We start from the raw sequence: 27,187 nt of genomic DNA on the forward strand, positions 1-27,187 counted from the left end.
TCCATAGACTCTGTATGCTAAAATTTGTATGAAAGAAATCAAAGACTTAAATAAAAGGAAAAATACACTGTGTTCATGGAATGAGCAACTCAGTACTATTAAGATGTCCATTCTCTACATTTTGATCTATACATTTATTACAGTTAAAATCCCAACAAGTAATTTTTTTGTTTGTTTTGAAATGGCCGTTTATTGAATATATCTGCCTGCAAGGTACCATGTACATCCTTTTGCTGTTTACACAGTTTTTTCAAGAATAAACAGACAAACTATATCTAACACATTTGCTTAAGGGGAGTGTGTCTAACAATGTGACACACAAGTCCTTGTGTCTGCCTAAGGGAAATATAATAAGTCCTCTACATATAAACCTTGAAATTGCAAACTTTCAAAGATGCAAGCATGCCACTTACTACCAAGATATCACTGGACCATTTTTTTCAAGAGAGCAAATAAAATTGAATCCATCAAGGAACCAGAACCTGCGCCTTCAAAGTCAGGTGTGAGTGAAATTGCAGGTTTCCCTCCATCTATTACTGACAATCCTTCAGCTCTACTGTATCCCACCTTCACTTCCTCCTCCAGTCAGTAACTTTCTTCTTGCCTTTTGGCTCCATGCCAGCTGTTGTACTACTGTTCTTTTCAAGGTACTGTAGTATAAGATTGAAAATGTTTTCCTTTTTTTTTTTTTTTAAGTAAACTCAAAACTGTTTTCTTTCTGTTTATTTTTTACGTATTATTTGTGTGAAAAGTATTATAAACCTATCACAGTGCAGTACTATATAGCCAATTGTGTTAATTGGGTACCTAGGCTAACTTTGTTGGACTTACAAACATGCTCTTGGAATGGAACTCATTCACACGTAGGAGACTTAATGTAATCAGCTTTCATTTTGATACCAATTAGGATGTGATTCTCCTAATTTACGAAATATCTGCCAGGAACGTACTCATCATTGGTAAACTGATGATAACATCTTATAAATTATACATATCGACAGCTCTTGACAGCAGGACCTCATTTAAACTGATATTCATAGCCCTTTTTAAAAGTCTAAGTCTGTGTAACTGTTTATCCATTTAGTTGTAGAAATGTTAATATTATATTGTGGGATACTGCCCCAATCCCAACAGTTATTACATAACTCTGCAGTTTATATAATATGTATCATATTATACATAATATGCAGTTTATATCCATAATCTGAAATTTAAAACACATTTAAGAGTGATGCTGATAATGGGGGAGGCATTGCATATATGGAAGCAGGGGTTTATGGAGAATCTCTATACCTTCCTCTCAATTTTCTTGTGAACATTAGATGCTTTTAAAAATTAAATAGCACATATAATCCCAACAGTTTCAGGGATTTGGGGTCTTCACCGCCAATGACTTGATACTCTTGGCTTCTTCATTTATTTAATGACAGTACTTTTAAAGAATGAGAGTATTCAGGGAAAATTACTCAGTAAACTTTTTAGAATTCACATCATAAAATAAGGTTTATTCCAGAAATAATTTATCCTTCCTGCCAAATACTTCATATAATTATTTGTCAAACTACAAAAAACATTGTTCCAAAAAACCAAAGAAGTCCTAATCACATTTTTAACATTAACTTATATTCCAGTATCAGATTGGTTTATATTGAATTGGTTAATTGCCAGTAGTTGATTTTTTTATAAGTAGCACCCAAATGAAAGATAATTTTTCCCTTTATTATTTGTAATGCCTTTCTTTGTCTTTGTTATACAGTCTCTTTTATCAAAGTATTGCTACCCCAGCTTTCTTTCCATTTCCATTTGCCTGGAATATCTTTTTCCATCTCTTCATTTTCAGTCTATATGTGTCTTTCGATTTGAACTGAGTGTCTTGTAGACAGCACGTACCCGCATATAACCATCATACTAGCTTTATAGTAGATGATCCACTACTTTTACTATGTGTTTTTCTTTACCAGTGAGGTTTTTTTTTTTTTTTTAATAATTTTCTTATTTCTAGCTATGGCCTTTACTTTTCCATTTAAGGAAGTCCCTTTAAACATTACTTACAAGGCCAGTTTAGTGGTGATGAACTCCTTTGGTTTTTGAACGTCTAGGAAACCGTATCTCTCCTTTACCTGGCATGTGAATTTTCTGCTGAAATATCCTCTGATCATCTTTGTATATCACGAGCTGTTTTTGTCTTGATTCTTTTAAGATTCTCTGTTTAACTTTTGGCAATTATATTGTGTCTTGGTGTGGGTCTCTTTCATTTCATTTTGTATGGGAGTATATGCTTTCTGTATTTGGATGTCTTTTCCTTTGACAAATTAGGCAAGTATTCAGCCATTTTGTCTTTAAATAGGTTTTCTTTTCTTTCTCTCTTCTGCTTCTGGAAACCCTGTTATGGGAATATTAGTGTGCATGATGGTGTCCCAGAGATCCTTTAAACTATCCTCATTTTTTTCAGTCTTCATTTTTAACTGGGTGATTTTCACTGTGTCTTCCAGGTTGCTGATCCATTCTTTGGCATTCTCTAGTCTGTCGATTCTCTGTAGTGTTCTTTTCACTCTAGTTATTGTGATCTTCAGTCTTTGTTGGTTCTTATATTTTCTCTTTGTTGAAGTTCTCCCTTGAGTTCATCCATTCTTCTCCAGAGTTCAGTGAGCATCTTTTTGACTATTATAATAAACTATCTGGTGAACTGATAATCTCTGTTTTGTTAATTAGTTCATTTTCTGAAGTTGAAAGGTACTTCTTTGTCTCTTCATTTTGCCTAACTTTCTGTATTTGTTTCTATTATTAGGTGTATAAACTGTGTTTTCTGGTCTTGAAAGAGTGGCCTAACGTAGAAGGTGTCCTGTGGGCTCAGTAGTACAATTCCCCTGTCACCAAAGCCAGGTGCTCTAAGGGTATGCATTGTGTGGGCTGTGTGCACCTTGCTGTTGTGATTGAGTTGCAACTGCTGTGGGTGTGCTGGTGAGCAGGGGCCTGAGGCCCAGCCACTACTGTTGCTGGCTTGCTGATGAGCAATGCTGGTCCCTTGGAGGAGGAGCACGGGTACCACTGAAGTAGTATTGTGGAAAAATAACCCAGATAGTTCTTAAAAAGGATATGTTCAAGGACTCACATTGCTTGATCTTAAGACTTAACTAACCAGCAATAGTAATCAGGATTGAATGGCATTAGGAAATGGTTAGGCATTGGATCAGTGAAACAAAATACAAACTTCAAATGTGATTTTTGGCAAAAATTCAGATAATTCACTGGAAAAAGGACAATCTTAACAACAAATGGTGATAGGACAATTAGACAACCAGATTTAAAAAAGAAAAAAAAGAACCTTTACACATACCTCATAAAAAGTTAACCAGTCTGGATAATAGATCAAAATTGTAAAACATAAAACCGTAAGACTTCCAGAAAAAACATAGAACAAAATTTGTGCAGTCTTGGTTTTGGTAATGAATTTTTAGGCATGATACAAAAAGTACTGACTGTAAAATAAAAATTTGATAAATTCAACTTTATAAAAATTTAAAATTTTTGCTCTATAAAAAACACTGTTAAAAGAATGATAGCTATAGAGTAAGAAAAAGTTTTTGCAGCTCTGAAAAAGGGATTGTGTGTAGAATATATAAGAAACTTTTTTTAACTGAATTTTTTCTTTAATGGGCAAGAGATCTGAGGACCTGTCCCCACAAAACTATAGGACTGGCAATAAAATGAAAAAAGTACTCCACGTTATTAGCTGTTAGGAAAATGACCGTTACTACCCCAAGCAGATACCAATACATACATGTTAGAATGGCTAGTATAAAAAATAATTTTTAAATTGCTGCAAAATCATACAGCTGCTTTCCCCAACAGCTTGGCTGTTGTTTTTAAAGTTAAACAACCGAGTCCCATGTGACCTAGCATTCATATACCCAGATATTTATCCAAGTGAAATGGAAAACTTATATTCACACAAAAACATACTGTTTATGTGTGATGTCAAAAACTGAAAATAACCAAGATGTCTTTCAACAAGTGAGTGAATAAACTGGTGTGTTCTTCTTACTAAGCAGTAAAAAGCAGCACTGATGACTCATATAATAACATGAACAAATCTTAAAATTCTTCTTAGTTCTTCTAAGTAGGCAATTTTAACAAGTAAGTTCATACAGACAGTGGGGGCCAAGCTTCTCACTCTGTGAGAAAGAAAATACAAATAAGCATGAGACCTGTGGTGTTAAATTATACAGTCAGAGATATCAATACAAATTAATGTTTATTTTAATATATGTACAGATGTATTCAGAAATAATGTGGAGTAGCCTGTCTGTGTTGTTTGTGTAGCACTGTGTGCTGTGGGGTCCTAGCTACAGTGATAACCTAGTAACTACCAGCAAATCTACCACCCAGATCCTTACTTCTCATTGTTCTGGAGGCTGGGAAGACCAAGATGAAGTACTCCTGTTTCAGTTCCTGGTGAAGGCTGTCTTCCTGACTTATAGACAACCTCCTTTTTGCTGTGACCTCACATGAGTTTGTGTGTGCTAGTCGCTCAGTCATGTCTGACTCTTTGCAGTCCCATAGTCTATAGCCCACCAAGCTTCTCTGTCCATGGAATTTTCCAGGCAAGAATACTGGAGTGGGTTGCCTTGTCCTTCTCCAGGGGATATTTCCACCCTGGGATCAAACCAGGGCCTCCCATTTGATCCCACCCTGGGATCAAACCAGAGGATCCTTTACCCTCTGAGCCACCAGAGAAGCGCTATATGAGTTTATGAGGACATAATTCATTATATAGCATTCATTCAGTTATTTTTTAGCTACTAAAAGCAAGTTATAATGACTAGGTTAGTATTAGGCAATTCCTTAACTTCTCAGACTTTGAATAACATAAAAGCTACTGTACTGCAACCAACTATATGCACATAAAATGGACAACCTAAAAGAAATGGGAAAATCCTCAGAAAGGTACAATCTCCTAAGACTGAACCAGGAGAAAATGGAAAATATGAACAGACCAGTCACAAGAGTTGAAATTGAAACTGACTAAAACACAAAGGTCCAGGACAAGGTGGCTTCACAGGTGAATTCTATCAAGCACTCAGAGAAGAGTTAACGCCTATCCTTCTGAAACTATTCCAAGAAAATTGGAGAGGAAGGAACATTCTCATACTCATTCTGTGAGGCTACCATGACCCAGATACCAAAACCAGATAAGGATACCACTAAAAGGAAAAATTACACATCAATATCACTGATGAACACAGATGCAAAAATTCTCGACAAAATGCTAGCAAACTAAATCCAACAATACAGTAAAAGGATGATATACCATGGTCAAGTGGGATTTATCCCAGGAATGTAAAGATTTTTCAATATCCACAAATCAGTCAGTGTGATACACCACGTCAGCAAAATTGAAGAATTAAATACTATATGATCATCTCAATAGATATAGAAAAAGCTTTTGATGAAATTCAACACCCATTTATTAATATGACAAAAACTCTCCAAAAAGCAGGCATAGAGAGAACCTATCTCAACCTAATAAAGGCCATATACAACATACCCACGGCTAACATACTCAACAGTGAAAACCTGAAAGCAGTTTCTCTAAGATCAAGAAAAAGACAAGAATGTCCACTCACCACTTTTATTGAACATTGTTTTGGAAGGCCTACACACAGCAGTCAGAGAAGAAGTGAATCTAAATTGAAGAAGTAAAACCATCACTGTTTGCAGATGGCATGATCCTGTACATAAAAATCTTAAAGATGCTACCAGAAAACTAGAGCTCATCAATGAATTTGGTAAAGGTGCAGGGTACAAAATCAATACACAGAAATCTGTTGCATTTGTATACACTAATAATGAAAGAAAAAGAAAGAAACAATCCCATTTACTATTGCATCAAAAAGAATAATAAAACACCTGGGAATAAACGTACCTACAAAGGCAAAAGACCTATATTCTGAAAGCAGTAAGATGCTGATGAAAGAAGAGACACAAACAGATGGAAAGATACAACCATGTTCTTGGATTGGAGGAACAAGTACTGTCAGAATTGACTGTACTACCCAATATAATGTATAGATTTGATGCAATCCCTATCAGATTACCAGTGGCTTTTTTTTTCCTCCCTGGGACATATGGGATCTTACTTCTGTAATTTAGGGATCAAACCCATATCCCCTGTATTGATAGTATGGAGTCTTAACCACTGGACCACCAAGGAAGTCCCACCAGTAGCATTTTCACAGAACTGGAACAAAAAAATTTTTAATTTTATGGAAACACAAAAGACCCTGAATAGCTTAAAGCAGTCTTGAGAAAGAAAAACAGCTGGAGAAATCAGGCTTCCTGACTCTTATTAGACATCTAGAGTCATCAAAAGAGTATGGTACTGACACAGAAAGAGAAATATAGCTCCATGGAACAGGATTGAAAGCCCAGAAATAAACCCTATGGTCAATTAATCTATGACACAGAAGGCAAGACCATACAATGGAGAAAAGAGAATCTCTTCAATAAATGGTGCTGGGAAAACTGGACAGCTACATGTAAAGGGTTGAAATTAGACAGTGTCTGACACCATATAAAAAAAATAAACTGGATTAAAGACCTAAATGTAAGACCAGATAGTATAAAACTCCCAAAGGATAACATTGGCAGAACACTCTTTGACATAAACGGCAGCAGTATTGTTTTGGATCCATCTCCTAGAGTAATGGAAATAAAAACAATAATTAAAACAATGAGAACTACTTAAACTCTAAAGCTTTTTGCATAGCAGAGGAAACCATAAGCAAATGAAGAGGCAGCCCCCAGAATGGAAGAAAATATTTGAAAACAATGCAGCTGATAATGGATTAACCTCCAGAATTTACAAATAGTTCATTCAGTCAATAAATAATACAGCTAAATCTAAAAATGGGCAGAAGATCTAAACAGACATTTGTCCAAAGAAGACATGAAGATGGCTAAGAGGCACATGAAAACATGCTCAACATTGCTAATTATTACAAAATGCAGGTCAGTACTACAATGAGATATCACCTCAAACAGCCATCATCAAAAAATCTACAAGCAAATGCTGGAAAAGGTATGAAGAAAAGGGAACCCACCTATAGTGTTGATGGGCATATAAATTGGTACAGCAACAGTGGAGAAAAACTAAAAATAGAGCTTAAAAAAGCTAAAAATAGAATTACCATCTAGAAAATTCATTCCTGAACATATATCTGGAGAAAAACATGGTTCAAAAGAATAGGTGCACCACATGTTTTGTAAAGCACTGTTTGCAATAGTCAAGACATAGAAGCAACTTAAATGTCCATCAACACGTGAATGGGTAAAGAAGATGTACATAAACACTATGGAATATTATTCAGCCATTAAAATGAATGAAATAATGCCATTTGCAGCAATGTGGAAGGACCTGAAGATTACCATGCTAAGTAAGTTAGAAAGACAAACATATCACTTATATGTGGAAACTAAAGAAAATGGTACAAGAGAACTTACTTAGTAACAGACTCACAGTCTTAGAGAACAAACTTATGGTTACCAAGGGGGAAGGTGGGGAGGAGGGATAGATTGAGAGTTTTGGGTTGACATGTGCACAATGCTGTAATTAAAATAGATTATCAATGGATATGAGAGTTGGACTGTGAAGAAGGCTGAGTGCCGAAGAATTGATGCTTTTGAACTGTGGTGTTGGAGAAGACTTGAGAGTCCCTTGGACTGCAAAGAGATCTAACCAGTCCATTCTGAAGGAGATCAGCCCTGGGATTTCTTTGGAAGGAATGATGCTAAAGCTGAAACTCCAGTACTTTGGCCACCTTATGCGAAGAGTTGACTCATTGGAAAAGACCCTGATGCTGGGAGGGATTGGGGGCAGGAGGAGAAGGGGACGACAGAGGATGAGATGGCTGGATGGCATCACTGACTTGATGGATGTGAGTCTGAGTGAACTCCAGGAGTTGGTGATGGACAGGGAGGCCTGGTGTGCCTCAATTCATGGGGTTGCAAAGAGTCGGACACAACTGAGCAACTGATCTGATCTGATCTGATCAACAAGGAACTATATAGCACAGGAAAAACTGCTCAATATTCTTTAATAACCTAAATGGGAAAAGAATTTGTAAAAGAATAGTTACATGTATATGTATAACTGAATCATTTTACATGTGAAACTAGCACAACATTGTTAATCAACTATACTCCAATATAAAATAATTTTTTTTAATAATACAGAACAATAAAATAGGAATCTGCAATGAAAGTTCGGGAGAGGAAAGAAAACTAATTAGCTACTATGTGTTAGACATTGTCTTAGATATATTACGTATATCCTCAATCTTCAACACACAAAAAAATTGTATTAATTAAAAAGTCCTGTGTCTGTTTTTATATATGAAAGTAAGCCTTAGAAAATCTGGGTAATTTTTCACACATACGGTAAATGTAGAACCTAAATCCAGAACTGTCTGTTCTAAAAAATCCTTGCTTTTCCCTGTTCTATTATATGACCTCAAACTTGAGTCGATTAAAACCTGCCCTTTATTATTGATACAAAGGTGGTGGGGGATGGGGTGACTTTATGAGATGATAGAAGTGAAAATAGAAAAGGTACTGATCCTTGGAAAGGATATGTCTTACACTCAGGTTTTTTGCTTTTTTTGGCATTAAAAGGGCAGAAAGAAGTAGGTCCTTATCTGTTTGACTGGATCCCTACCTCCCAAACTGAAACCTGCATTCCTGCTATTGTACTATCTTAGCTAAAGAAACATAGTCACGATATCTTATTCAATAGACAAGCTTCTTTACCCACAGAAGAATTCAGTCCTTGAGGAGTGACTGTTTTCATTTTTGATGACCTGTGCTGTGCTTATTTGGAGAAGGCAATGGCACCCCATTCCAGTACTCTTGCCTGGAAAATCCCATGGATGGAGGAGCCTGGTGGGCTGCAGTCCATGGGGTCGCTAAGAGTTGGACAGACTCAGTGACTTCACTTTCACTTTTCACTTTCATGCATTGGAGAAGGAAATGGCAACCCACTCCAGTGTTCTTTCCTGGAGAATCCCAGGGACTGGGGAGCCTGGTGGGCTGCCATCTCTGGGGTCGCACAGAGTCGGACACGACAGAAGTGACTTAGCAGCAGGAGCAGCAGCAGCTGTGCTTAGTTACTCAGTTGTGTCCCAACTCTTTGCGACCCTGTGGACTGCAGTCCTCCAGGCTCATCTGTCCGTGGGGATTCTCCAGGTAACAATACTGGAGTGGGTTGCCATTTCCTTCTCCAGGGATTCTTCCCAACCCAGGAATCAAACCCAGGTCTCCCACATTGCAGGCAGGTTCTTTACCATCTAACCCACCGAGGAAGTCCTTTGATGACCTACTCTTTACCATTTCCTTATCGATTAATTTTTAATCTATATCTTTTAGTAACTTTTATGGTGAAATATTTCATAGTGGGAAATTATTGGTAGTATTTCATGGTTTTGGTAATGCTTGATCTTTTTCTTTTCAGTCTTTATTTGGAAAAAATTTGACAACAATTTTGAATGAATATGTAGCTATGAAAGCAAAAGGTAAGAATTCAGGTTCAGGGTGTGTTTTTTTTTTTTTTTTGTCAGTTTTATACAGCATTTATCTAATTGTTTTAATTAGTGATTTTTTAAATTTTGAAATAATTTTAAAAATTCACTGAGAGATAGCCAATTAAAGTCTGTTTATATTGAGTGATAAATATAACTAATACTTTCCTAAATTAGTGTCTTGAAGAGGAAAGTTAAATTTATTCTCTCATATTCGTTATTTCCATAGTTTGCAACATATTAAGAAAAGATTCAGCAGTAAAGAATTAAGTAGTACAGTTGATAACATTTTAAAATGGAAGCTTCACATTATTGAGTACTGTTTATTGCAACATTGTGCTAGGTTCTTTCAGAGGTTTTATTTCAGTCCTTAAAATAATCCAATGAGAGGTATTGATTTTTTAGATCTATTAATTTATTCATTATTTGACTGCATCAAGTCTTAGTTGCAGCAGAAGGGATCTTTGTTGCATCACGTGTGATCTTTCATTGCAGCTCACAGAACTCTCGGGTTGTGGCGCAAGGACTGTAGAGTTCTCTGGTTGTGGCACAGGGACTCCAGAGCATTCAGGCTCAGTGGTTGCTGTGCATCGGCTCAGTTGCTCCACAGCATGTGGGATCTTAGTTCCCCCAGCAGGGATCCTCCCCAAGTTCCCTGCATTGCAAGGTAGATTCTTAACCACTGGACCACCAGGGAAGTTCACTAGACCTAGTGTCAGAAAATTAAGGATTAGAAAGCCAGATAACTTTTCTAATATCACAAAACTAGAAACTGTAGAAAGTAATAAGCCTAGAATTTCAAAGTGTGAATTTCATTTCTTTCTCTTAAATAGGTTATTTGATCATTCTACCAAGGTTTTCTTTTCCCAGACTATCTTAACTATCTTACAGGAATATTTAGACCTCAGAATATAAATACAAATGACCTCAGAAACAATATGTTACTGCAGTACAAAGGTTTATATCCCACTTTTATGTTGGTAACTTTCTCTTGTTTGAGCTTTTTAGAAGTATATAGTAAAGAATATAAATACCTTGAATTTCCTATCAGTGTGGCTTTAGAACACATCCTGAAAAAGACTAATTAGTCCTCCAGAATTTTATCTGTAATTCTGACTGATTAGTCCTGCAGAATTTTATCTGTAATTCTGAGTAACCAAGGAGTTGCTGAGAAATCACGGTGATTTGGACCTGAAAACATTGGATATAGAAAACTAATTTCTATATTTACATGAGTTTGTATAATTTTATAAATTTATAAATCAAATTATTTTGACTTTGAAATAAGTACTACTTATTCTACTACTACTTATTCTACTACTTTCACGTAAGTAGAACAAAGATTTAAAATAGTTTGTCTTTTTATTCAAAGAAAATACAAGATTATTGATCTTAAAAAAACTTCATAGTTTTCACAAGTTTCCTTTTCCCTCATATTGTATCTGATTCTCAGTGACTTGAGCCAAAAAAGCAACATCATTATAGCTTTGCAGTTCTTTACAAAATAGGCTTATTTCTCAGTTCCCAACATAATATCAGCAGCTGAGAGAAAAGTTTTCCTTATTGATTTTCTGTGTCTGTTCAAATTAAATGATGGATTTTTTATGAAACATTTCCTCTTATGATTTAGAAACATCAAATGATGTCCCAGCAATTATGTCATCTCTGTGGAAGAAGTTAGACCATACACTTTCTCAGATCAGGTAATAAAAGGCTTATACCATCAGCTTATCAGAATGTGCATAATAATTTTGGAATGCAAGCACAATTAAGAGTCACTTCACATTTAAATCTTATGACCCACACTGTGCATTTAACACTGATCTAATTTTGAAATTATGCTACAGGTTATTGATATTTGTCTTTGATTAGATGATTTTAAATAAATTGTGTACTTTAATAAAATATTTAGAAATGAGGAAATTAATGATATTCCCAGGTTCCCGTAACAATTTAGAGGCAGATCTCTGGCTGAATACAAATCTAGTCCAGTCTTCATGGATAGAAATCTACTAACTCAAGCCCCATGTGACTTCCCTTATACAGTTGCATCTTCATTACACATGCAGAAAATTGATATGTGTAATCCATGCCACTTTTGTTCTTCCCTTATAAAGGAACAAAGCCGAATAATAACACTACTGGATAAAGGAACAAACCCGAATAATAACACTTCTGCTTTTAGAACTTAACTATGTCATGGCCTTGGAATGCTAGTCTCACTATCTTTAGAATAGGAATCAATTTTATAACATATCTTACTCAACTTGAGTCTAGTATGAAAACCATCCTTTCTTACACTTTCTCCCAGAGCTACAAGTGAATACCCCACTTCAGCAGGGGCCTCCTTTCCTTCCTCAGCTGAAACTGCTAGAATGGCTCCAAGTGCTTTTTGTGTGACTCTGTACTACATTTTATTTGGTAGTCTTACTTTTATTCCCCTTTCCTGACTTCCCTTTCCTCTTTCATTCCCTTGCAAACAGTCTTCAAAGACATTCACAACTTAACACCTATGAAGTATTTATAAGTTACTGCAGTGTTTTACTGACAAGGTATTACATAAAAAAAGAAACCTCCTAGCCAGGTGTTCTCCAAGGTTGGTTTGTGTGCTGTTAAAAATGCTTATTTGATTCAGTAAGTTTTGTGGCTCTTGTTGGCAGACACTTATTTGACAGATTTCTGAGGAAAATGGCACAGTATCTGATTGTTTACAAAATACATGGGTAACCAATTCATAGCAAAAGGAGAATCAGTTTATATTGTGAATTTTCTTACCTGTTTGCTTTGTTCCTTCTTTAGAAGTTTGGTGAAACAATGTCATAGTCATAAATTTGATGAAAGCAGGATCTCTTTTGAAATCAACTTGGATTCTGAAGTATTTATGTATGCAGTTATATAAAATCAGAATTTCTCTGGGAAGGCATTTTTATAGTTATAAAAGATAATTGAAAATTATAAAATATTATATATAACTTTCTTAAATATATTGAGTTCCTAAATTCAAGGCAAATTGTATTCTTAATGGTATTTCAAAGCTCTTGCTTACTGCATTGGATAGAAACTTGATTAATAAAATTATACATGTTTGCATTTTTATATGCCACTGTTTTTTTCCTAAAGCAGATAAGATTTGGTTACCCAGAAAAAAAGTGCTTATCTTTTTTATCTGAGAGAAATTTCTTGCCTTTTAACTCATAATTTACTTCAGGTCTGACTGTAACTAAATCAGAATGTATCGTAGCAACAGAAATTTTTTAATGTCTAACTACTTTTGTTTATTAGGAGCATGCAAAGTTCCCCAGGGTTTGCTGCCAGTCAGAGAGGTTGGTATTCAACTTTAAACTCTAAATAATGTTCAGAATTACTTTACTTTAACTCAAATTTAATGTCAGATGAGCGTTTTTGTTAACAATACATGTGTGCTGCATTTACATTTTGTTTAAACTTCTGTTTTTCTAAGTACCGTTATCATATTAGAAAATAATATTTTCATTAATTGTAAAAATATGCATTTAAAATAGTATATCTTATTTTTCTCATTGGCTCTCATGTATTCACATCTTTAATTCTCATTCCATAAATTTGTTTTCCTGATTGTGGAGATGTTATCAGTTTTAATTATTACAGAAGAAATGTATTCTTGGATTTTTAAAATTTCAAGTGTACTCAATTTTAGTTTGTTTCTTGTGAAATTATCACATAAACAGGTGATAATTCTAGGGGCTATTTTTTAGGTTCACTGTTAAATGTGTAGAACATATATTGTATAGACATCTTAAAATTCCCAAACTACTCTGACATTGAGTTAATTTTTTAAATGCTTGTGTGTTTCAGCCCGAACAAGAAATGGGATTGCAGAAATCAAACGTCAGAGAAGGCTTGCATCTCAAGCAGCTCCTGTCAGTTCAGAGCCTTTACCGTATCTTTTAGGACAATTTACCAATTCTCCTTTGACAGCTACACAAGTTATTAGGCCAACTGGCCAAATTTCAGCTCCTTTGAGGTCAGATTTTGTAGTGGTCAACCATTCACAGTCACAAGACACTATGACCAGTAAGTTTACATTTTGTGCTTTTAAATTTTGTTTTAATCAAATTGTGTGAATGAGATGATGTGATAATATCTTTATATTCATGGTATAAAATATGGCAAAAAGTAGATAAGAGGCTGCTGCTGCTGCTAAGTCGCTTCAGTTGTGTCCGATTCTGTGCGACCCCATAGACTGCAGCCTACCAGGCTCCCCTGTCCCTGGGATTCTCCAGGCAAGGACACTGGAGTGGATTGCCATTTCCTTCTCCAGTGCATGAAAGTGAAAAGTGAAAGTGAAGTCACTCAGTCGTATCCTCGACCCCATGGACTGCAGCCTACCAGGCTCCTCTGTCCATGGGATTTTCCAGGCAAGAGTACTGGAGTGGGGTGCCATGGCCTTCTCCAAGATAAGAGGCTAGAAGTGGGTAAATTTAGATAATATGTGCGCGCTCACTTGTTCAATTTGCCATTAAGCATATTATTAAATCTGTGAGATGTGTTAATCTGGGATTCTTTTATCTGTTCTAACTGATGTCCAACCTTGAAGTCTCTTCTAGTTCTCACTTATCTGCATTAATTGGAAAAAAAAAACCCTCTTATTTGCTTTTAAAAGGAATGCACATTATATGTGAACACTTTGTTCATAGTAGTCTGTCCTGCTGAAATGAGGAATGTTTTTCTGGTTAACCTCCATCTCTACATGTTGAAAATCCTACGTATTCCTGGCTGAATCTTAGAGCTAAGAATAAACTTAGAGGTCATCTAGTACTTCTTGTTTGTTATATACTTGATAGTATTAAAAGCACATGATATTTAGGAGCAAAAGGCTAGTTAGTAACAGAACTGGGATTAGAATTGAGGTGTCACCCCTCTCGGTTCTTAGACCAGTCTTTTTTTCTCTTTGTGCATGTAAAATGTATTGACAACCATTACATTCTCCCTTATTTCCATCTTTGCTCCAATCTCTTTAACACCTCTGGGTAAAAACACTTAGCAGTATATTTAGTTTATACTTCTTACAGTTCGTTTGTTCTGCCATGGCATTTTTTGTTGAAACTATTCTGTATACTCTACTTTGTATTTTACTGTAAAACCTTAAGTCATGGGGGCTATATTTTATGTATCTTAATATCTTCTATTGGAGAAGGTAATGACAACCCACTCCAGGATTCTTGCCTGGAGAATTCCATGGACAGAGGAGCCGGGTGGGCTACAGTCCATGGGTTGCAAAGAGTGGGACACAGCTGAGCAACTAACACACACAATATCTTCTGTAGTGCCTTGCACATAGTAGGCACTCAATATATACTAACTGAATTTAAAATAATCACTATGTAGTGCTATTTTTATTCAGTTAATTCAAGTTTTAAAAAACTATTCTGTTTCCTTGACTTACTGTTTTGTTCTCTTGAAATACAGCTGGAGAGGCTTTAAATAATAATACTGGTGCTCAGGAAAGGAAAAATCATGCCAGTTTAATGTCTCCTGGTAGACGCAAAAGGTAAATGCTTTCTAAAAAGACATGTTTCCAGTAACCATTACAAAAAAATTGCACAAGGATACTTACATTATGAATAAAGTAACAAAATTGCATTAAGTACTTGAGACTCTACTATTATAGCTGTTTCAAAGCACTTCTTTTTTTTACTTTATAATCTCCCTGAAATCAGATTGTTTCAGAAATCAATGATCTAGGAATGTGTTTCATTAGAAGTGTTTTTTCTGTAGTAGTATAGAAAAACATTAAAATTAATGTTAACTCAGATTTTTGGAAATAATCATTTTTTATCAGCATATTTTAGGGTCTACAAACATATATTTAAACTCCTAAACTGATAATTATAAATCTTCTCAGACATTCTCTGAGAAGTACTCTTTCTGTCCTATTTAGCCCATGTGTCTTTTTTTGAAGAATATTTCAGAAAAGAGAGATAATAGTTTAAAATGTTTTTGCTTTTTCTCAATTGCCATGCCCTGGGTATTTTTGTTGGAATGTTTACTATTGGTTGTCTCTCGTTCAAGGCTGACCTCAGCCTCTTTGGCAAGATTTCACACTTAACCACATGAAATTATAAAAGTACTGTAACAATATCTAACATTTATAAGAACTTTGACCTTTTTATAAAGTCTTTACATATACTTTATGTTTATTGAATTCTTGCATTAACCCTGTAAAGCTTTAGTTTTATCCCATTATAAAGTAGGTCAGAGGGTACCTGGTAGAGACCATATAGTTAATAAATAATAAAGCTAGATCTCAGATTCATTTCTCAATTCAAGACTATTAATGCTTTTCAACTCTACTGCCCTTTGTTCCTACCACAAATAGAGAAAATATCTTTTCCACCATGACTAAGATTTGTCTTTATATGTAATGATCATTGGATTATTCATACTAGTTAAAAGATAAGCTTTTAAAATGTGTTTCAGTGAATCTCAACGGAAGTCTGGGCCTCATTCAACAATACGAAATTTGCAGGATCCAAATGCATTTGTAGTAGAAAAAGTAAGTGACCTTCCCAAACTTTGCAACTTAAGATATTCCTGAGTTTATAACTATTCATATGTATACGATTTATATAAATATATAGTGTGTGTCTGTGTAAAATGTACTATTTCTGTAAAACTACAGTAGAGGGAATTCCCTAGCAGCCCAGTGTTTAGGACTCCACACTGCCACTTCAAGGATCCAATCCCTGGTCAGGAAGCAGATCCAGCAAGCCATATGATGTGACACAAAAAAAACTGTCGTAGAATTGCTTTGGGATAGACTGTAAGTACAAAACTGTGGACTGTGGTCCACTAGAGGTGGGGGGAAATGGCAGACCTCTCAATATTACTAACACAAGAACCACATGAACAGTAAAAAAAGGCAAAAAGACATGATACCAGAAGTCGAACTTCCCAGGTCAGAAGGTGTCCAGTATCCTACTAGGGAAGAATGGAGGGCAATTACTAATAGCTCCAGAAAGAATGAAGAGGCTGGGCCAAAGCACAAATAGCACTCGGTTATGGATGTGCCTGGTGGCGAATGTAAAGTCCAATGCTGTAAAAAACAATATTGCATAGGAACCTGGAATGTCACGTCCATAAATCAAGGAAAATCGGATGTGGTCAAGTGGGAAATGACAAAAGCGAGCATCAACATCTTAGGAATCAGTGAACTAAAATTAGAATGGGAATGGGGGAATTTAATTCAAATGACCATTTTATCTATAACTGTGGGCAAGAATCCCTTGCAGAAATGGATTAGCCCTCATAGTCAACAAAAAAGTCCAAAGTGCAGTGCTTGGGTGCACTTTCGAAAATAACAGAATGATCTTGGTTCGTTTCCAAGGCAAACCATTCAGTATCACAGTTATCCAAGTCTATACCCCAACCACTGATCCTAAAGAAGCTGCAGTTGACTGGTTCTGTGAAGACTTAGAAGACCTAGAACTAACACCAAAAAAAGATGTCATTTTCATCATAGTGGATTGGAGTGAAAAAGTAGGAAGTTAAGAGATACCTAGAGTAACAGCAAGTTTGGCCTCGAAGTACAAAATGAAGCAGGGCAAAGGATAACAGTTTTGTCAAGAGAATACACTGGTCATAGCAAACATACTCTCCCAAGAGCACAAGAAAAAACTCTACACCTGGACATCACCAGATGGTCAATACCGAAATCAGATAAATAATATTCATTGCAGCCAGAAATGAGAAGCTCTATACAGTCAGCAAAAACAAGACCAGGAGTTGGCTGTGGCTGAGATCATTAGCTCCTTGTAGCAAAATTCAGGCTTAAATTGAAGAAAGTGGGGAAAACCACTAGGCCATTCAGGTGTGACCTAAATCAAATTCCTTATGAATATACAGTGGAGGTGACAAATACTTTAAGGGATTAGATCCGGGAGACAGACTGCCTGAAGTACTACAGACAGAGGTTCATAACATTATGCAGGAGGTAATGACCAGAACCATCCCAAAGAAAAAGAAATGCAAGAAGGCAAAGTGGTTGTTGAGGAGGCTTTACAAATAACTGAGAAAAAAAGAGAAGTGAAAGACAATGAAGAAAGGGAAAGATACAGCCAAGTGCATGCAGAATTCCAGAGAATAGCAAGGAGAGAGAAGAAAGCCTTCAGTGTACAAGGCAAAAGAAATAGAGGAAAACAATAGAATGGGCAAGACTAGAAATCTGTTCAAGAAAATTGGAGACAGCACGGGAACATTTCATGCAAGGATGGGCATGATAAAGGAAAAATATGGTAAGGACCTAATAGAAGCAGTAGAGATTAAGCACGGCTGGCAGGAATACACAGAAGAGCTATATAGGAAAAGTCTTAATGACTCAAATAACCAAAATGGTGTGGTCACTCACCTAGAGCCAGACATCCTAGGATGTGAAGTTAACTGGGCCTTAGGAAGCGTTACTAAGAGCATGGCTAGTGGAGGTGATGGAATTCCAGCTGAGCTATTTCAAATCCTAAAAGATGATGCTGTTAAAGTGTTGCACACATGTCAGCAAACTTGGAAAAGTCAACAATGGCTATAGGACTAGAAAAGGTCAGTTTTCATTCCAATCCCAAAGAAAGGCAATGCCAAAGAATGTTCAGACTACCATACAGTTGCGCTTATTTCACATGCTAGCAAGGTTATGCTTAAAATCCTTCACACTAGACTTGAGCAGTATGTGAACTGAGAACTTGCTGATGAAAAAGCTGGATTTAGAAAAGGCAGCAGAACCAGAGATCAAATTGCCAGCATTTGTTGGATCATAGAGAAAGCAAGAGAATTCCAAAAAAAGCATCTACTGCTGTTTCATTGACTATGTGAAAGCCTTTGACTGTAAGGGTCACAAAGAAACTGGGAAATTCTTAAGAAAAAAGAATACCAGACCATTTTACCTGCTTCCTGAGAAATCTGTATGCAGGTCAAGAAGCAACAGTTATAACTGGACATGGAACAGTGGACTGGTTCAAAATTGGGACTGGAGTACAATAAGGCTGTATATTGTCACCCTGCTTATTTAACTTGTGTGCAGAGTACATCATGTGAAATGCCAGACTGGGTGAAGCATAAGCTGGAATCAAGATTGCTGGGAGAAATATCAACAGCCACAGATATGCAGATGGTACCACTTTTAATGGCAGGCGATGAAGAGAAACTGAAGTGCCTCTTGATGAAGGTGAAAGAGGAGAGTGAAAAAGATGGCTTAAAACTCAACATTCAGAAACTAAGATCATGGCATACAGCCCATGACTTAATGACAAAAGGAAGGTGGAATAGTGGAAACAGTGACAGGCTTTATTTTCTTGGGCTCCAAAATCACTGTAGATGGTGACTGCAGCCATGAAATTAAAAGACATTTGCTCCTTGGAAGCCAAACTGTGACACACTTACACAGCATGTTAAAAAACAGACACAGGTCTGCATACTCAAAGCTGTGGTTTTTCCAGTCGTCCTGTACAAATGAATGTGAGTGTTGGACCATATAGAAGGCTGAGCACCAAAGAACTGGTGCTTTCGAATTGTGGTGCTGAAGACTCTTAAGAGTCCCGTGGACTGCAGGGAGATCAAACTAGTCAATCCTAAAGGAAATCAACCCTGAATATTTATTGAAAGAACTAATGCTGAAGCTGAAACTCTGATACTTTGGCCATCTGATGTGAAGAGGCAACTCATTAGAAAAGACCCTGATGCTGGGAAAGATGGAAAGCAAAAAGAGAAGAGGCAGTAGATGATGAGATGATTAGGTGGCATCACCAACTTGATGGACATGAATATGAGCAAACTCCAGGAGATAGTGAAGGCTCAGGAAGCCTGGCATGCTGGCAGTCCTTGGTGGCGCAAAGAATAGTACACAACTTAAGGGACTGAAGAACATCATTAAGACTGTAGGGATATTTACCAGTAAGAAACAGTCCAGTCAGAATAGCTAACCCGTGCAAATGCACCAAGTAAGAAACAGAAGTATGTTGAAGAAACTGTAAATACACTGTTATTGCTGGATTATGCAATATAATAGGACATTTTTCCAGAATAGAGTCAGCTTATTTAAAACCTTGTATGAAAAGCTAAAGAGTTTGGAACTATGCAGTTCCAAAGTGAAAAAGAAGTTGGTGAAGGATCTGTGAAAATATTTGTAAGTGGTTAACATAGTAATCTGGTATTAATATGGAAGGCACCACCATAACTTTTGAGTTTCTACCTAGATTCATTAAAACTATCCAGCTTCCATTGATTCTTTTTAGACAAATAACATAATACTCCATCTTGTGCTTTTACTAATACTGATTTCTTTTTCAGCAAATGGTTATTGAAAATGCACGAGAAAAGATACTAAGCAACAAGTCTCTTCAAGAAAAGCTTGCAGAAAACATTAATAAATTTTTGACTAGGTAAAATATTTGTGTCTAAAATACCTAATTGTTTTTGCCTAGTTGAGAACTACAATAAAAGTTTTCCTTTGCGTATTACAGTGACAACAGTATTGCTCAAGTACCTAAGCAAACAGATAGCAACCCTAGTGAACCAGAGACTTCAATTGATGAACTCCTGGGACTTCAGGTATGGTTAAGGGTGTATGTGTGTGTGCAGTAGGTATACTCATCATTAAAACTGATAGTATTCTGGTTTCATTTCAAAGCCATGGCTAACCATATGTATAAGATGCTTTAAAATAATAATTAAAATACAGATTTCCTTCATTATCCAAATGTAATCTGTTCCTGAAAATGTGTTAGTGAATTTTCAGTATCAAAATTGCAATAGTTTTTCCTGTTTTATTAAAAAATAGTTGGTATACATCACTGTATAAGTTTAGGCATGCAGTACAATGATTTGATTTAAATATGTTAAAATTGCTTTATTGAGATGGTAGAATAAGACATTCTTAACCCATCTAGTTGGAGAAGACGATGGCACCCCACTCCAGTACTCTTGCCTGGAAAATCCCATGGACAGAAGAGCCTAGTAGGCTGTAGTCTGTGGGGTCGCGAAGAGTCTGACACAACTGAGCGCCTTCACTTTCACTTTTCACTTTCATGCATTGGAGAAGGAAATGGCAACCCACTCCAGTGTTCTTGCCTGGAGAATCCCAGGGACGAGGCATCCTGGTGGGCTGCCGTCTATGGGGTCGCACAGAGTCGGACCCGACTGAAGCGACTTAGCAGCAGCAGCAGCAGCAGCAGTGGATGTGTTTTTGTTCAGTAAGCAGTACTGAACAATGTATATAAAATAAATTACATTTCTTCTGCACGTGCACAAACTATATAAAAAGTAAAGAAACAATGAAATGATACGTTAAATTTATGTGAAGAATCCAAGTAATATTTAACAAAATAAAGTGAGCATGACACTTTAAAAAGAAGTTACTAACTAAATGAATACTTGTCTGTGAGATTTACTGCTGAGAGTATATAAATAGGGGCTATAATCACTTGCAGTCCAGTGACAGTGAAGATGAAAGAGGATGAGCTGGTAAAGGAAGAATTGAACAATACATATTTTAAGATTTGCAAATATCTTTTTGAAAAGCAGCTGAGATTGTGGTTGTTGCATATGCTTTTACTTAGACTCTGAGATAATGTAGTCATTTTGTTGCTGTACCACCAAATGAATTCATAATAATGAATTCATGATAGCAGTTTATTTTTAGATGATGAATTCTGAGTAAAACCACTCAGTTTTTTTTTTTTTGTTTAATCACTTCCTTCAGAATACTTAAAAAAAAAAAACTTTTTATACATTTTCCTATAATTCAGTAAATTTTAACAAAATATGAACAAGCTTTTTGAAAGCAACCTGGCTTCCCTGATAGCTCAGTTGGTAAAAGAATTCTCCTGCAGTGCAAGAGACCCCAGTTCGATTCCTGGGTCGGGAAGATCCGCTGGAGAAGGGATAGGCTACCCACTCCAGTATTCTTGGGCTTCCTTGTGACTCCACTGGTAAAGAATCCACCTGTAATGCTGGAGACCCTGGTTTGATCCATGGATTGGGAAGATTCCCTGGAGAAGGGAAGGGTTACCCACTGCAGGATTGTGGCCTGGAGAATTCCATGGACAGTCCATGGAGTCACAAAGTCAGACACAACTGAGCAACTTTCACTTTCACTTTTTAAATTATTTAGTAGTCTTCCACTATCTTAAAGTTTAACATATCCCCTATTCTAAATTTTTATAATCTTCAACTCCTTGCTTATATTTTCTCCACAAATACATCAGGTGCTTACTGTAATGAAGACACTCTGTTAGATACTGTGAGAGGTTAAAAGAAAATGAAGACACAGCCCTCTGTTCATGGTATTCATAATATTGTATACTGGGGAAAAGTTTAAAATTCAGATTTCAATAACTGAAAGAACAGCAATGGAGTAATACATGCATCAGCTTCACTAAGAGAACAGAGCCACTTGTACAAATAGGTAAATTTTAAAAATATTTTTATACTTCTTTGTAACCTTGGGATAGGCAAGATATCTTGGGTTATACAAATCACTGACTGTGATTTTTTTTTAAGACTTCCTTAAATTCAAAATATGTGCTTGTTAAAAGCAACATTAAAGGGGCTTCCGTGGTGGCTCAGTGGTAAAGGATCCACCAGCCAATACAAGAGACACTGGTTTGATAACTGATCTGGGAAGATCCCATATACCCGTGTACCACAACTACTGGGCCTGTGCTCTACAGCCCAGAAGCTACAACTGCTGAGCCCACAAGTCACAAATACTGAAGCCTAGAGACCATGCGTCACCGCAAGAGAAGTCTGTGTACCACAACTAAAGAGTAACCCTCACTTGCTGCAACTAGAGAAAAGCCCATGCAGCAACAGCACAGCACAGCCAAAAATAAAAGATAAATACAAATTGTTTTAAGTTTTAGAAATTATTTTTTTAAAAGCATCATTAAAGTTAAAAGGCAGACTGACAAGTTTGGAACATGTATTTCAGGATTCTTTCAATTATTATTTTTAAAGTTTGAATGTAATGAGAAATTTACTAGAAAATTGCTTTTCCTCAGCAATAACTTTTGAAGAGGTTATGTCCCACTTCATAGTTTGATTAACATTGGATTGTTGATTCTTGACATTATTTACATTATGATAGATTTTTCAAGTTCATAGATAAAGAAGTATTTGTTCAAGCTCCTGGCTTTCTTCTAAATCACATTTCATCAAGAATTATTGATGGTCTCTGCACATCTTCATTGTCAAAGGTTAACTGGTTCTTTAGTTTCTCTTTTCATTTTATGGCCATTTTTATTTTAAAAATGCAAGCTTTTAATCATTTCATGAGAGTTCCACCTTATCTCTTGCTCTACATGAATTTCCTCTCCCTTGGGATCCAAATGTATGCTTCACCAAAATTGAAGAATTTAAACAGAATTTAAAGGTAGCTTTTGGCATGCTGCTTTTAAGGATGAGCACATAAGAAAGGATTGTCCAACATTTAGAGGAAGTATTTAAAATATGGATACAGGCACTTCCCTGGCAGTAAGGAGTTAAGACTCCTTGCTTCCACTTCAGGGGGCACAGGTTCCACCCCCAATGAAGGAACTAAGATCCCACATGCTTCGTGGCACAGCCAAAAAAAGTAAAAAAAATTTTTAAATAAAATGAGACAAAAACAAGCAGATAAAAAGAATGAGATAGATTTATATTGGAGGATCTAGAAAGCAGTGTACAACAAACTAATATGAAGAAAGCTGATTAAAGAACATTATTAAACCAAACTCATAGAAAAAGAGATATGAAGTTGGAATACTGGACAAAGGTGGTCAAAAGGTACAACTTTTCAGTTATAAGTGCAGGGGATGCAGTGTGTAACACAGTGACTACAGTTAACACTGCTGTAACAGCTTGAGGTTAGGGGTGCTGACCCCACATGCAATCAAAAGCCCACTTCAAACCTTATAGTCAGCCCTTCATGTATCAGTTCCACAAGTGCAAATTCAGCCAAAGTTGGATTTTGTAGGGCTATGTGGTGGTTGCGTAGTCGTGTCAGACTCTTTGCAACCCCATAGACTGCAGCCTCACCAGGCCCCTCTGTCCATGGGATTCTCCAGGCAAGAACACTGGAGTGGGTTACCATTTTCTTCTCCAAAAGGAACTATAGAAAGAAAGAAAGTGAAGTCACTCAGTCATGTCCAACTCTTTGCGACTCCATGGACTGTAGCCTACCAAGCTCCCCCATCCATGGAATTTTCCAGGCAAGAGTACTGGAGTGGGTTGCCATTTCCTTCTCCTTGTAGGGCTATAGTACATATTTATTGAAAAAATTCTGCATATAAGTGGACCTGCACAGTTCAAACCTATGTTGTTCAACAGTCAACAGTATTTGAAAGTTAAGAGGGTATATCCTAAGAGTTCTCACAAGGAAAAAAAAACTTTTTTTTTTTTTTTTCTTTTTAAAAAATATGTATGAGATGATGAATATTAAGTAAGCTTCTTTTGGTAATCATTTCACAGTATATGTACATCAAGTTACATGGTATAACTTAAACTTACACAGTGCTGTATCTCAAGTATGAACATTGCAGCTTGATATTACTTTGTATTCATAAATATTCTTAGATTTATTTTATTGTAATGTTTGGGAATATATTCACCAAAGTGATTAAATAGTAGAATTAGGGAACATTCACTTTCTATTTGCTAGTCTTCTTGTTTTAATTTGAGTGAATAGTGTTATAATCAGAAGAAAATTTTCTTGGAAGGGAATAGATGTCCTGTAATTACTTCCTTGGTATTAAACCATATCAATTCAATTGGAGTCACTTTTATTTGTTTTTGTTTTTGCAGAGTGAGATCCATATGTCTGAAGAAGCTATACAGGATATATTGGAGCAGACAGAATCAGATCCAGCCTTTCAGGCACTCTTTGATCTATTTGACTATGGTAGGTAGACCATTTCTTTCAAGATAGTTCAGAAAAAATGTTTCTCCAGTTTCTTTGGAGAAGTAGCTTAAATGGTGAAATAACATTTCCCAGAGCATCTGGAGAAAGTTCGTGTTTTTTCATATGAAAGAGTTTTTTTCTTTCTCTTTAATTTTGTCTGCACTGGGTCTTCATTGTGGTGCGTGGGGCTCTCTAGTTGTGGCATGTGAGCTTAGCTGCTCTGAGGCATATGGAATCTTAGTTCCCCAACCAGGGATCGAACCCAGATGCCCTGCATTGGAAGGCTAATTCTTAACCACTGGACCACCAGGAAAGTCTTGTTTCTCTTAAAGAGTAGCTGTAAAAATAGAGAGCAGTCTTGTGGGTGAGAGGGATAGTTGTGAGCAGTATTTCCAGTCATCAAAAATGTGTTGTGAAAAAAAAAAATGTGGTCTACTACTATGCGCATATTATACTAAACACAGTTGGATAACACAAAAGAAATAAAAATATTTGGCCACTGCCTTCCATCTTATGGCCTAGTGCAGTAGTGCTAAAAGTGTAGTCTCCTAACCAGCAGATCAGAATTATCTGAGAACATGTTCAAAATGCAAATTCTTGGACCTGTATATTATGATATACAGTAAAGTATAAGAACTACTGGTCTAGAGGAAAAATCATACTTGTCAATGATATATAAGGCAACATGTTAAAAACCATAATCAAAGGACTATAATTAAAACCAAACTTTAATATTTGCTGACCACTGTCAAGATGTATTAATTGATGCTTATTTTTATTTTGGTCATTTAACCAATTGTTTCCCTATTCCTGTTTTAACAGGTAAAACAAAGAATAATAAAAATATATCACAAGGCATTTGCAGTCAGCATATGGAAACCAATCCCAGTGTAGTCTTAGCAGGTGAAACTAATCTAGCAGTTAAAGGTACTTTTGAAACAGAAGAATCTGGTAAGAATTCGATGTGTTAATATCAGTCTAAATCCTAATATCAATCCGAAAATCTCTAGGGCAGAAAATGTTGTTTAATTTGAAAATTGTTTGAATTATTCCCACACTTTTAGTACTTTGATTAAATGATGAATTTTTATTATTCATTCCTTCATGATACAATAGACTTGACATGCACAATTTGGTATGACTAGTATTGACCAATTCAACCAAAGTCTATAACTTCAAACATAATTTTTTGAGGCACATGTTCAGAATAAATCCCATATATAAGGTTGATTTGTGGTATTAATATCCAGCCTAGTAAGCAAATACAGCTGAGTGCTCAGTATCTATACCTCTTATTTAGAGGAGGTTGTATACTCTGCTGATGGTCCTGAATTAATAGATTTTTGAGGTTTTAGGTCATATTCCTGTATGTTTACTAAGTCACTTCTTATGGAAGTGACTTATGGAAGCCTCTCATGGAATACCAGTATGGCACATAATTGTCCTACAGTAACTGAGGTCAGGCAGTGAATATGTCTGTCTCAGATCTTTTAAAATTTTGCCAAGTTTTTCAAAATTTCATTTATGTGATGCATGCTAAGTCACTTTTCAGTTATGTCCGACTTTTTGTGACCCATGGACTATAACCCACCAAACTCTTCTGTTCATGGGTTTTTCCAGGCAAGAATACTGGAGTGGGGTGCAAGAATACTAGATCCCCTTCTCCAGGGATCTTCCTGACCCAGGGATCAAACCCATGTCTCTTAAATCTCCTGCATTGGCAAGCAGGTTTTTACCGCTAGTACCACCTGGGAATCCTGTAACACTTGCAGAAATGTTGTACAATAAAAATATACTTCGCCCATTGAATTATCAGCAAGGAAACACCCACATAACAATCTCTCAGGTCAAAAATAGAATACCGCCAGCACCACAAAAACATCTGTTCGTATCCCTTCCCAACCACTATTCCTTTCATAACCATTATCCTGGCTTCTCTCATGTTATCCTGGCATCTCACACTTGCTAAACTTTATGCCTGTTTGGTACCACTCTGTCTGTTTTTGTCTACACCAAGGTATGCCAACGTAATCTTTTCTGTTCATCTGTTCTTAAATGCCATTACTCCTTCCAACTTCATCAAAAAACTTCATGACTTCCAAGTTTCACAATATGTCTTCCAAAACCTAGTTTTAGAATATGTCAGACTACATTCCTACTGAGAGTCCTTTGCCTGTACCCAAGCCCAATCCTCCATTTCTTCTTAGGTTGAATTGTAGTAGGATGTCTTTCTCATATATATTATGTGTGGAAGATTGTACCCTGCCCTGCACAAAATGAAACTTGAAATCCTATTTTCTAAGAAAGTCTCTTCCCACTTGATTGAAACTGACTGTTGTTGATGTTGCTAAGTCGCTTCAGTCGTGTCCAACTCTGTGCGACCCCATAGACGGCAGCCCACCAGGCTCCCGTCCCTGGGATTCTCCAGGCAAGAACACTGGAGTGGGTTGCCATTTCCTTCTCCAAATCATGAAAGTAAAAGGTGAAAGTGAAGTCGCTCAGTCATGTCCGACTCTTAGTGACCCCATGGACTGCAGCCCACCAGGCTCCTCCATCCATGGGATTTTCCAGGCAAGAGTACTGGAGTGGGGTGCCATGGCCTTCTCCATTGAAACTGACTACCTGGATGTAATTTTTACTGATTTCCCCACAATAAGGATTTTCACGTGCTCCATACCCATTATTATGTTACCAGTGTCACATTAACAGA

General features: G+C 36.4%; 1 protein-coding gene across 5 annotated transcripts in view; it reads left to right on the forward strand.

Moving 5' to 3' along the window:
* The window catches only part of LOC113905890 (protein NPAT), a 56,300-nt gene that overhangs the window by 12,964 nt on the left and 16,149 nt on the right, over positions 1–27,187 (forward strand). Inside the window, exons 3-12 of one of the 5 annotated variants that reach the window (XM_027563836.1) lie at positions 9,509–9,569; positions 11,206–11,278; positions 12,858–12,898; positions 13,410–13,628; positions 15,024–15,105; positions 16,035–16,110; positions 19,890–19,981; positions 20,063–20,150; positions 24,381–24,477; positions 25,300–25,428. In XM_027563836.1, coding sequence (XP_027419637.1) covers positions 9,509–9,569; positions 11,206–11,278; positions 12,858–12,898; positions 13,410–13,628; positions 15,024–15,105; positions 16,035–16,110; positions 19,890–19,981; positions 20,063–20,150; positions 24,381–24,477; positions 25,300–25,428 — 958 coding nt within the window. Of the gene's footprint in view, positions 1–9,508; positions 9,570–11,205; positions 11,279–12,857; positions 12,899–13,409; positions 13,629–15,023; positions 15,106–16,034; positions 16,111–19,889; positions 19,982–20,062; positions 20,151–24,380; positions 24,478–25,299; positions 25,429–27,187 lie in introns of those variants that run through there. The other 4 variants (XM_027563839.1, XM_027563838.1, XM_027563837.1 and 1 more) reach the window with 4 other exon arrangements.

This window comes from Bos indicus x Bos taurus, chromosome 15 (assembly GCF_003369695.1).
Source record: "Bos indicus x Bos taurus breed Angus x Brahman F1 hybrid chromosome 15, Bos_hybrid_MaternalHap_v2.0, whole genome shotgun sequence".
Taxonomy (NCBI): Eukaryota; Metazoa; Chordata; class Mammalia; order Artiodactyla; family Bovidae; genus Bos; species Bos indicus x Bos taurus.